The sequence below is a fragment of the Etheostoma spectabile genome, chromosome 5 (genome assembly GCF_008692095.1).
Source record: "Etheostoma spectabile isolate EspeVRDwgs_2016 chromosome 5, UIUC_Espe_1.0, whole genome shotgun sequence".
Lineage (NCBI taxonomy): Eukaryota > Metazoa > Chordata > Actinopteri > Perciformes > Percidae > Etheostoma > Etheostoma spectabile.
This window is the reverse complement of record NC_045737.1, coordinates 2,010,101-2,023,300: the sequence shown is the minus strand read 5'-3', so window position 1 is coordinate 2,023,300 and position 13,200 is coordinate 2,010,101. Positions and strand designations below refer to the sequence as shown.

General features: G+C 41.0%; 1 protein-coding gene across 1 annotated transcript in view; it reads left to right on the top strand.

Annotated features, from left to right (window-relative positions):
- The first annotated feature begins 3,399 nt into the window (after nucleotides 1–3,399).
- loxl2b (lysyl oxidase-like 2b) overlaps nucleotides 3,400–13,200 on the top strand; it is a 74,040-nt gene continuing 64,239 nt past the window's right edge. The window contains exons 1-3 of the mRNA XM_032515324.1: nucleotides 3,400–3,554; nucleotides 7,786–8,145; nucleotides 8,478–8,653. Of these exons, the coding sequence (XP_032371215.1) occupies nucleotides 7,797–8,145; nucleotides 8,478–8,653 (525 nt within the window). The 5' untranslated portion in view covers nucleotides 3,400–3,554; nucleotides 7,786–7,796. The remainder of the gene's footprint in view (nucleotides 3,555–7,785; nucleotides 8,146–8,477; nucleotides 8,654–13,200) is intronic.

The window sequence follows — 13,200 nt, the reverse complement described above, 5'->3', positions numbered from 1 at the left end:
TCTGAAACTTTCATGTGATTTATATGAGTTTACAACACCTTACATGCTCATTATTGAGGCCAAAAGGTTGCAGGAAAACTTTGTAATTGTTCTGCAGCCTTAAATCTGTATTGTCTTGAAATCAAGAAATCAGTGTGTTGTACAGAAAGCTGTGGTTGTGAACAACACTCTGAACAACACATTGATTTCCTCCCATTCACAAAAAACACCCAATACACTGCCAAAGCTGCACCGCAGAGTCACTAATGATCCGTCTGGTTTATGTAGAGAAGAAAAAAAAATCTTTGAAAAGAAAGAGACCAATATAGCACATCTAAGAGCTAAACATAATTTTACAAATGAAGTGGAACATCTTGAATTTCTAATACTTGTGTTCAGGGGCGTTTCTACGACCTGGGGAGGTTCAGGGCTTAGCCCGGACCCATTTAACTAAACTTAATGCAATGCAAAAAGGGGAATGGCTTGTCCAGCTTTTTAATGTTTATTTTAGCTGCCCAGTTTATAGATGTTAGTTAAATAACACCAACATATAATCATCAAAGCTGGCCTGGCCACCTAAGGGCCTAGGTTTTTATGACGTTGGGGTCTGGGGTTCCCCCCTGTAAAATTTTCAGCATAAAACACTTAAATTCCTGCATTTTGGTGAATTCTTATGCCCCTATTTCTACCTTTTTTGGAATCGATGTATGATGGAAATATCTTTATGTAAAGGGAAACCTAGATTACAATCCAGATATAAAAAACATGATGGAATATATCAGAATGAGGCTCTCAGGTATTATGTATTGCTTTCAACTATTTCATCTCCTTTGGATCAACTTGTCTAATTATATCTGAGTCAGAACACATGTAGCCTAGGCATAATTTACTCTTTTGTTGGGGATGTAACCTCCTTAAATGTTGGGGATGTAACCTCCTTAAATGTGCATATAACTATCATTCAACTCAATGACAAATTCATTCATTTTAATCAATTAATAAACCCCTGGACTGTGATAGGAAGTTTTTCCTCGCCAAAACTACTACAACTGTTGTGTCCTTGTAAATTCTGGAGTGTGGTCTAGACCTGCTCTATCTGTAAAGTGTCTTGAGATAACTCTTGTTATGAATTGGTACTATAAATAAAATTGAATTGAAATTGAATTGATATTTCAGATGTGTTTGAGCAAGATTTGTGCATGTTAAAAAATATAACTTATCCCATTTGTGTTCTCTGAGATTTGGAGCTGTGATATTTTGATGAAAAAATAAAGATATAATAGACTATTACAATAATAATTGTATTGTGATATCTGCTGATCCGGTAGATCTCAGACCTTCTGACAGACACACAGCCCCGTTTGGGTATCTGGTCTCTTCATTCTAACCCCAACCGGCCCGTCAGACACCGCCTACCAGGAGCCTGGGTCTGTCCGAGGTTTCTGCCTAAAAGGAAGTTTTTCCTCGCCACTGTCGCACTGTTGCTTGCTCTGGAGGAGACTACTACAACTGTTGGGTCCTTGTAAATTCTGGAGTATGGTCTAGACCTACTCTATCAGTAAAATGTCTCAAGATAACTCTTGTTATGAATTGATACTATAAATAAAATTGAATGAATGAATGAATGAGACAAACTTTAGAGAAGTGTCTGTAGGCCTATATGCTGTTATACATCGGAGGTGGAAAACCAAAACTAGGCTACGGCAGAAATACACGGAGCACAAACGCGACACAGCAGCAGCATGCCGCCGCATGTCCACAGCGCAGCGCGTCCATTATAAACCTCAAGCTGCACAGACCACAGAAGGCGCGTTGCTTATCTTTATTTTTACAGAGAGTGTGGACACTAGTAAAAGCTCCGTGTGTTTGAGTCTGAACCATGGACTGGAAACTTCACGTCACAGGAATTTCAAACTAACGCAGTAATATTGCGCTTGGCGCATAACGCTATTTCAGCCCATATTATAGCATCACTGATTTGGCTATGATTCCTCCTTTACACCTTTCGCAGCTTTTCTCACGTAGAGACAGTTGCTAGGTGATAGCAACCAAAACAACATGATGGTCAGACCCCGCACGTAGCTGCCCGTTCTATTCGCCTTGTAAAAAATATACCGGACAAAGTACCATGAGTTCTACAAAACATTGTAAGAACTGTGAGTGCCTTGGAAAATACTTGTTTTCATTTGCATGTGCCATTCTATTCTATTATACTTATTTTTGTAAAAAAGTAAATAAAAGAGAAAGGGTGAGAGATTTGGTGCGTTCAGGGCTGTAGCCGGGGACGCCCAGGCCTATACGCCTCTGCCTGTGTTCCACAAAGCTTGCAACGTTGTTGTTGCAAAAATGCCCCATTTTATTTCACACAAGGTGGCAGCAGAGTCCAGTCCAGTTGTGGTTTTTAAAACTTTGAGGAAACTTGTGCTGCTTTCTTGTGAAGTTGTGATCAGTGCTAAATAACAAGAATAACGAAGAGGTTCGCAGGCAAAAATCATCCTACACATGACGAAGTTGCCTTCATCTAGATCAAATGTAGCTCTATGTGGTCAAGGAAGTGTGGTATACCAGCACAGATGTGATATAACGGAGACAACTTGTCAATGATGTCAATATATTTTGCAACACAGGCATAACAATGCATAATACTTTTACTACAATTTTTATGAATTCATTGTTTTCCTCTACCATTAGGCCAGTATAGAACCCCCATCATACACATGTAGCCTATTTATTATTATTACTGTTTTTAATGCGTAGGCTAACATTGAAGGAATTGACACATTACATTTCACTAAAAATTTTATTCTTAGATGATTTTACGTAACAAAGAAATACATTGATTGACTAACTACACGCCCGATGGACATGTGTTCCTCTTCAGTTTGAAGTACATCACAGCTCTGTTTCTCTTCTTTCTAAAATAAGAACACAGCCTACTCCTTAGTTATCACGGTAATTTTTCCAGCAAATAATAAGCAGTTCTCCCCATTTACTTTTAATGGCTGTTTAATGATCACCTTGTCGTTTTTTTGTTTTGTTTTGTTGTTGTTGTTTTTTTTTTTACAATTTTTGGATAGTCTTTGAAGGCCGCATTGTCGCTTCGGAGTAGCTATTTCGAGTTTTTCTTTTTCTTTTGCAGGATGGTAGGGAAAGACTCTAACCCTAACGCTTTCATAACTGTCTATGGGGAAGACTCATCCGTGATTGGCTCGCCCTGACATTCTCACCCTAACCATAACCAATCCCACTCCTCTTGCAAAACCCTCCTCTTGCATGAACCTAACCAACCAAACCAGAGCAGTGAACGAATACTAGCCATTCAGGGATGAGCTCCCTAATGAATATTCATGAGTATTCTCCTACCATCCTGGAAAAAAAACAAAAGAAAACACGCGTCTCAGGCCGTCTCCGGCGAGGTGGGCGTCAGTGGGCGGGGCCACCGCAGCTCCGGTCCAAAGCCAGAGGTTTGCATAAGAAGGAGTGAAAGTTTATAGAGAAGGAGAAGAAACAACTAACTGACTTTGGGCTTTGGTCTGTACACAGTGTTACTGCAGCCTACAGGAGGGACAAGAAAAGTAAGTTCAACTAGAGCCTGAAAACATGTGAAAGTTGCCTCAAGAATTTTAACAATCAGGGTTAAAGCCTTTGTCAGTAGAGTTAGGTCTGTCTGATGGTCAGTTGTGTTGTTTTCCCGCGATGTTACTGCAGGGTTTTCATTGTGTTTGACCTTTAGTGGCCACAGCATGCTTAAAAGTTTTGCCCTGCTGTCTTTTATTCTCTCTTTTTTTACACAATTTACACATGTATGTATTGTATACCTCGTGCATACATTTGAGCACAGACAGTAGTTATTAATCAATTATACAATAGTGATTAATCAATTAGTCGATCATCAGAAGATTCATTGTCAACAGTTGTTATAATTCGCTCTTTGTTTCAGTCTTTTAAAAAGTAAAAATAGGCCTACCCTAAATTTGCTGTATTTTCCAGTATTTTCTAGGTGAGCTTTTGCACATTTTTTGTGTTTTACATCTTTTAAGTTGTTGGTCAGACAAAATGTAAAGATGTCACCTAAGCATCTGGAACTTGCAACAAGACCTTTTCTGTATTTTTTGGCATTTAATTGACTGAACGAAGAATAGATTTAATGGTAAAATGTATCTAAGTACATTTACTCAAGTACTGTACTTAAGTACAAATGGTGAGGTACTTGTTAAAGTACTTTACTTTTCTTTTCATGCCACTTTCTACTTTTACTCCACTACATTTCTGAGAGAAACAGTGTACTTTTTACATTAATCTGACAGTTTTAGTTACAAGATGCTTTACAGATTAAGATTTCTACACACAAAACACATGTAGTTTAGAAAATACAATGTTTCATTATAAATTAAACTACCCAACAATATTTAAGTCTATACCGTTGTATACTCTAAAAAAGACCCAAAAGTGTCTCAAGAGCAAGCATTTGGTGCGACAGAGGCAAGGAAAAACTTCCTTATGGCAGAAACCTTGGACCAACCCAGGCTCTTTGTGGGCAGCGTCTGTTCCTGCCGGTTTGGACACAGATATACAGATATACAGGTATAGAGAAATATGATTCATAACAATAACAGCAGTTGGAAAGATGAACAGTGGCAGTTATTCTAAAAGTAAAGAAATAATAGTTGTAGCAGATCAGGGCGATGCAGGGTGTTGAGGGGCGTAGTAGGGCGTTGCGTTGCAGTGCATAGTGGGGCACAGCAGGGCATCGAGAAACACCACGGCAACTGCAACCAAAATTTAGGTGGACTCCAGGGAAAACTGCGAGGCAAGAACACATAAAGACTATTCAAATTGTTTATTTCCTCCTCAAAAATAGGTAATTGAGTGGTTATGACCATATAAGTAAGTATGTAACTACATGGAAATGGGACAAACGATGTCTGTGGCTTACGCAGCGATAACATCACTGAAGGCTAGCTGTAGCTCGCGCTTGGAGCAGCTGCTTCATCTGCCTGTTGCACCTCTCTGTCTGGTTCTTTCCAACTCTTGTGTGGCGAGTTCTTTGTCTGTATTCTCGGATTCAAACAACTAAGGACGACCACCAAACTCAAAAGGCTCTTCCGTGTGTTGAATATCTGCTATATTCGCCTAGTTAAGTTACTCCAAACTTCCATGTGAACAACTCTGGTCTTCACTCTTCACACACAAGCTACGATCTGCACACTACTGTTTAGCTACCTTTTCCTGTATTCCCAGGAGACAGCGCGAGTCAACAGCTAGCCTTCAGTGATGTTATCGCTGTGTAAGCCGCAGACATCATTATTCCTGTTTCCATGTAGTTACATAATTACTGATATGGTCATAACCACTACAGTGCTCAATTACCTATTTTTGGGGAGGAAAAATACTACAATTTTTTGCCGCAAAGGCATGGAGGACACCCACCAGACCATTAGGCGCTTGGGGGATTGTTGTCAGCTGCAGGAGGAGAGTAAGGCGGGGACGAAGGCTGTTTGCCCGGCTAAGGGAACTACCACACAGATCGACAATGCCAAGCCTCCTACTCAACAACAGATACATTGATCACACACAAAATGGATGAGCTACAAATACACACGTAAATGTAAGGGCCACGTATGGGCCCTGTTCATGTTGTACAGACATATTTTTATTGCATTGTGTGTCTGTTAAGAGGCACGAAGATACTCTAAAACTTGCCATGATAACTGCTGTGTTAACTCAGTGGAAGCTTGTACACGTAGCTGCAACTACTCAGTGTTGCCTGCACCGATTCAGGTTGAATTTTTTTCAATCGAAAGTACTCTTGTATCTATAGTGATCAAGATTAACATAAAAATTGTCCGGAATTCCCCTTTAAGAGTTTCCAATGGGGTTTATCTGCATTCGTTTGAAAATATCCTAATAAGCATGATTTCATTCCATACTTTCATTCTGTAATGTGTGCGCTGTTACTACCTTGTGCAACTACTGCCACGTCATGAGAAAAGTCGAAACCCTGTGGTTGAGTGATCATCTGGCTTCTGTCAGATATTTTTACACAAAAGCACAAGATTTTGAGCTTCCAACATTAAACATTTAATGGGTTGTGGAAACAGCTGTTGAATAGCATGTGGATATTTTCAGTTGTGTCAAGACACGTTTTGTCCAACCACGAACTCTTGATTATATCAGTCTGACTTGTAATTGTGATACATTCTTTTTCTTTAAAGGTAGGCCGAAGCAAAGGCCTAGTTGTTGTCTGTTTGACATTACATCACCCCGCAGGTCTGTTTCAGGTTTGAGTCCGGCTTATCTTGGACTCATTTTCTGAACTCAACTCAAAGAAAACTATTAGATGATCATCTCTGGACGCAATATTTTTAAAGATTGTCCAACTGGTTCACATAAAGTTATATTCAACTACTTTATACCATGTAGGGATATACCACAATAATAATTCAAGCCCTAGCCAGTTATGAAAATCTTTCTCTTTGCTGCAGAACTTTGAGACAAAAACACACAGGGCAGATCTCACATCTCACATCACATCTCTGTCCACAAAAGAAGTTTAGCTCCAGTAGCAGAACTAATCTCTGTGCATATGAACATGTCTAACAACACATATCTCATGACCATTCACATACACTGGGCATCGGATTGTCTATTCTGCAGTTGAAAATCATAGATTTATAAGTTGAAAATACAGAAAAGACTATCAAAAATGGCGAAAAGTAAGACCAGAGACTTATTTGCTTGGACTGACGATAAGTTGGAACCGTCACTAAAAGATATGTAAGCCTACATGTACTTAACTGATAAGACTGACGTGCATCGCCGTTTCCAAAGGTCTCCATTTGCGCCTGTCTGGACTACAAAGTAACAAAGCAGTTTTCAAATCAAAACAGGGACAGCAGTGTTTGGTACATTTGGCACCTTTCACATGCTCTACCGGCATACATCAATTTTCTTACGCACTGAAAAACAAATGTATAACTGATATCGTTGTGACGCGAAAAGAGGACACTGACAGTGCAACAGCAGCACCGTAAAATTGTTCTGTGGGATTGTCCCCCCTTTCACATCACAAATTCTGAGGAAAACAACATCATTGATGGCGAGCTGTGTAAAGCATTTCAGCATTCATAAATATAGGGGATTCACAAGAGACAGATTTTTTTTTAAAGTGTGGGGGAAAATGGTCAAAATGAAAGCAGCTGGGGCAGAGATAATACAATTAAATGTGCTGTGTTTATATAGCACTTTTCTAGTCTTAACAACTACTCAAAGCACTTTTACATCATACAGGAAACATTCACCATTCACACACTGTGGCCAAGGCTGCCATACAAGGTGCCACCTGCTCATCAGATAAACACTCACACACATTCACACTCCGATGCGCAGCACCAGGGGCAACTCAGGGTTCAGTGTCTTGCCCAAGGACACTTCGACATGGGACTGCAGGGCAAGGGATCAAACCACCAACCTTCCAGTTGGCAGGCAACCGCTCTACCACTGAGCCACAGCCGCCCCAAATAATTGACTGGGAATTTTTTTGTCACACCCTCCTTGCCTGGTTAATGACCACTCTAGAACTATGTTCCCAGTTTGTAAGACAAGTTTTCTGTTACACTTTTCTAGTTTCCAAGCCCAAGTCGAGAGAACCCTATTGAGATTATTGGGGGTTCTCAGACTGTTAAATCAATGTTCCCTCCGTACTTGTTCTTCAGTCTTAGTCCTCTCTAATAAACACAAAGAACTATTTTGAAAAAAAACATCTGAATTGTAATACGTGCCTCTCACTTTTGGTCTTTTCATCAGCTTCAACGAAAATGCTGTCCACCCAGTGTCTGCCCTGCTGCACAGTCATTCTCTTATTGCTATTCGAGCTGGCTCTTGCCCAGTACGAACACCTCGGCTACCCGCAGGGCTACCCTGACCCAGAACAGGAACACTACATCGCCCCCCAGCTGTCGCCAGACACACCCAGGATTCAGCTCCGATTAGCGGGGGATAAGAGGAAACACAACGAGGGTCGCGTGGAGGTTTTCTACAACAATGAATGGGGCACTGTATGTGATGACGACTTCACTATCCATGCCGCTCAGGTGGTGTGCAAGGAGCTGGGCTACCTGGAAGCCATCTCATGGTCACCATCCTCGAAATATGGAAAAGGACAAGGTATGTAATGCAAAACACTGTTACTCTTGAAAGGGTGGGAACACATAGAACAACAAATGTAATATTTCTAACAAAAAACAACAACAAATATAATATTTCTCACAATAAAAATGGAGTACATCTCATTTTTAATATCAATCCAGTACTGGCTGAGGATGCTGTATTTTGATGGAAACCCTATTCCATCAAAATACTATTATTCATTGGAAACTTATTGAGAAACCAGGTTAGCCTTCAACAGAAACATCTTTTTTAACTCCTTTGTTTCCACTACTAAAGGGAAACATTCCTCCCCATGGAACTACTGATCAATTTCTCTTGTTTCTTGTCAGGACCCATCTGGTTTGACAATCTTCACTGCACTGGCAAGGAAAAGACCCTTGCGCTGTGTCCTTCCAATGGGATCGGTGTTTCAGACTGCAAACACAGTGAAGACGTGGGCGTGGTGTGCAGCGATAAGAGAATCCCGGGATTTAAATTTGTCAACACCCAGCCCAACCATGTAGAGGTAAACTTAAAAATTGGAATCCTAAATCTGTCACAAGGGGTGGCTGTGGCTCAGTGGTAGATCAGGTGCCTGCCAATCAAAAGGTTGATGATTTGATCCCTGGCCCTTCAGTCCCATGTCGATGTGTTCTTGCGCATGACACTGAACCCAGAGTTGTCCCAACTCCATTGGAGTGTGAATGTGTGAGTGTTTATCTGATGAGTAGGTGGCACTTATTTCCCCAAGTGTTTGTAGACCTTTTGTCAATTCAAGCAGGTTTTTTTTCAAAATTATTTTACTGTTGACATTTGTTTGCTGACACCATGTCAGCTTGCATGGTGACAGCTGGGTTTTCTGATCTGTTTTGATTTTATATAAACACCTTCTCAAGTCTCAAAACCCCTGTTCAGATGTGGAATACGTTACATTACATTACTGCCTTCAGCTATCTGTTAAAGTAATGGGGTTTTTGTCCTTCAGGCAAAGGTGTCTGTTACTGTACGTAAATCTTAGTTATGGCTTTATTCAGACAAGAAAAAGTTTCAATGCTCATACTAGCCTATATTTGACACCTGGTGCGCAAGAGTTAACTTGCAAGCAGTTGGATATCACGAAATGAAAATCCATTTTGTCAGGCTTCAACCCAAACCACACCTGCGTATAGCAGGTGCTACTCTGTTATACACGTTATTTGGCGCCCATGTTATCCATTCTGTCTGGCCACACCAGGCGTGTAGCGTCTGCGTAGGCCCCTATGCTGCAGGCAGGTAATCACGTACAGGAAGTTCACAGTGCAGCCGAATATTTAACAAAAATAAAACACATTTCAAAATAAAACATCTAGGTTAATGGTGATTTTGGCTGTCTTGACTTTCCACAGCGAGACACACGATCACACGGAGAGAGACCGACGGATGGACAGAGAGCGTCTCACACACACACACACACACACACACACACACACACACACACACACTGCCACATATAGGCTACAATTACCACAGTTTTCCCCACTTGTCATGTCTCTTTCTCTTGGGAGAGAGAGGAGAGAGAGAGAGAGAGAGAGAGAGAGAGAAAGCAAGAGAGAGGAGAAGAAGGATTGCTTTGTGACTGCCGCATAGAAATATGCGTGAAAGTATGCGTGAAAGGCCAGGCGCACGATCAGGCATTTATCTACGCTACGCGACACTTCCGTGGGTGATGGGTTCCCAGTGTAATGCTTATTGTGTCCGAACTACCAGCTTACCGCATCAATTACCATCCGGTCAGGAACCACTTAGCTGTGGTTGTGGGACAGCCATGACTGTTCGAAATAACAATGGCTGACGTGATAGACAGATCACCTGCCAGGTATTTGTTTAAAGCGTCTGCCCTTTCCCAAACAGTTTCAGATGGTTCTTTGTTAACAAACCCTATGGCATGTCAGGTAAACTCAAGAGGAAGTAGTGGCACAGCTGGAGAACAGTGGCATCACTGCTGTTCATCAAGAATACTTTCTCTCACAGACAGTGATAGATTTTAGAACCTATTTTGCTTCTAATTTATTAGCAATGTGAGGGCAAGTGACTATTTCCGATTAGGCATCGAGAACTGATTCCTACTTGGAATTGTTTAAAAAATTATGATATCAGTGGAATTTTTTTTTTTTATTATTGGAATCGTTAGAAATGGGTTTTAATTTAATATGCGCAAGTTTTGATTTCCGTAGCGGCCAGGTGCTTGTTGAGTTGCAGCCATGGAGGACAGTAAGCGGTGCTCTAAAGTGGCTTTAATTTACGTTGAAAAAGTCTAGCAAAACTGCAACCAAACATTGAATCAAAATAAAATGTGCAAAATCAAAAAAGCAGCACAGATATCCAGACTTTTAGCCCCTGCTAGGTCAAGTTCCAAAACCGCTGAATCCTAGATTTTCTATGATACAACTTTAATAAAGACTTTTCTGTTGACCCTTTTGCCAATGCCAACTCTTTCCTTAACTCCACACCCCCAGTTTGTAACACAGCCTTTCTATAATAATGTGTAGACTACTACCTGAGACAACCGTCACCCTTGAGTTTTTCTTTCAGACATGCCAAGGTTGACAGACTTGAAAAATTCCTCCAATCACAGAAAAATCACAGAAAAGAATAATAATATTTATTAATAATAATACGCTTTTAAAAAATTTTCTTTTACATTTTACATTTACAACAGGCTCAGTGGTACTCCTAAAGCCCCATTTCAATAATGAATGTTTCTTTGGGTTTGGTTGGAAACAGTTCTGTAGGGGCTCTGTTTTTCTAACCAGCCTGCAGTGAAAGTGTATCAGCAAAAGTTAAACTGGTAATTGTTAGGTGTTGCACACATCACTGTCAGAGTTGTCTTGCCGGATCTTTGAAAGCTGAGCTGAACCACCAAAAGCAGAATGTTATCTTTATGCTCACTGTGCAGGCCTGATGAATGCACATTCCAATGTTATGAGCAAATTGCAAACCAGAGCTAACTGTCTGCATCTGTCTCTCCTTCCGACCCACTCTTCTGGTTCGTTGGGGATCTTAAAAACTAAAATGTTATTAATATGCTATAGTGTTTATCATAATGCCCTCAAAACGTGAGCGAACAGCTCAGAAGACCTTTTCTTTTACAAAAGCAACTCAGGATTAAGGTTTGTCTTTCAGCTGAATTTAATTGAAAATGCTTATAGCATGAACCTACAGAATCTGCAGCTACTCTTTCAGTTTCAGCTCATTGTTTAGCTGTCTGGCCCACAACTTTTTGATACACTCTTAACGCTCTCATAGCATTGTTTCGGCCTCAATAGACAGCGGATTTCAGCAAAAGAAACTCTAAAGACCCACTTTACCCTACCTGCTCAGCACTAAACAGTAGCCAGAGTTAGTAACTAGCTAGAAGATCCTTCAGAGAGGCATGGTTGCTGCGTCCAGAACTAAGTCCCGCCAAGACGATTGTGATTGGATAAAAGAAATGCAAACAACCCAGAGCGTATTTTTAATTTTTTATTCCTATCCTAGAATGTATCTGTGGTGAAGCCACCCTTACTCCACAGCATTGTGGAGATAGGCTTGGCAATGCAAAACTATCCACAATATAACCGACAAATTGCAAACTGGTAATGCTATTAGTGGCTAATGTAGCCTGGAGTTTCTTGTCACCAGCAGAGATAAGGAGCAGGCTACAGAGGTCTGGTAAGATGTCTTCTTTCTAACTACAGCACCCACAGTTTCTTTTTTTATTTTTAAACTCGTAGTCTTTAGACCGAACCAACTGTGACTCAAGTAACATCACTTTTTTCACATAGTACTCCCTAACCCCTAATTTCCACAGGATGCGTAACAATTGCGGATTGACTCCGCTGCGTGTCGGCTCCGTGCTCCACCGTCTGTCAACGCCCACTAGGTTCGGAGTTATTGCGGAAAGGCTGCCGCCATGACTGACAGCTGAAGTCTTGAGGACCTACGAGATCTTGCAAATTCACGTAGAATAGAACCACAAAAGCTTTTTGTTTGTTTCCATCCAGAGGAACAGAGAGGAAACAACTCTGTGCTGTGTTTTCAAGGTGTAGTGCAGGGAAATATAATCCACCGTGAGCACGGTCTATTTTATTTTGAAAATTAACCGGATGTTTTGTTTTGTTTCTGTGCTCAACCTCCTGTCCCACATCTGTCATGTGCTGAATTGCTGCAGAGCTCACGGCGTCCAGCAAAAATATAAGTTCTGCGTATCTGCTCCAGAGGGCTGCACCCGTCAGGTGCCGTCAGGCTTCTACTTTTCAAAATACAAGCTTGCAATGTCTTTGTACTTTGGTGTTTTGAGGGTTTAAGTATATTATAATATGTTTTAAATATGCAAACTTTTCCATTCTGTTCTAAGATGGTGCCATGGTAGTTTATATGAAGGTTTTATGAATTGTGTGTATTATTTCATTATGAAAGGCTGTAAGTGTGCCTCATGTTGCTGGTGCCATAATCTCACGTGAGCCTGGTTTTTGCAATTATAAAGCAAATAATTTATTAATAATTGGTCCGGTAACAGACAGTAATGCCAGGGCCAGAAATGCCAAATTTTTGTCCCAGTCTGCACCTGCTATACCTGTAAATCATGTGTAGTGGAGGTCCCCTTTAAAGCTGCATTGTGGTAACAGATACATCTAGCTGACTTTTTGCACAGAGGTTCACAGGGACAAATGGTAAAGATTATGATTCTCTAGCGCGCACGGCTGGAGAGGTCTAGACGTCTGGAGTCAAGCGGGGATAGTAGCTGGAAAAAAATCAGACTCAGCTTTTCCATAGAGTAAAAGAAATCACATGGGCTCCTGCATGTAAAACATAGCCAACCAGGCTCTGCTGCCACACAGCCGGGCCTAGCTTTATCATCTTGAAGTGGTAATCTGGTGACTCACCCACACATATTCTGTTGTGCCATGACGACATGTTGTGGGGGGGTTTTGCGGTATGGGATGATTAGGGCTTTCAGAGTGCTAAGAGCCTGCGTGTAAAATAACTGCCTCATCAGGTGATGGGAGCCTCAGTTCAATAGCCAGCCACTCCACCACAACGGAAAAAGCCAAA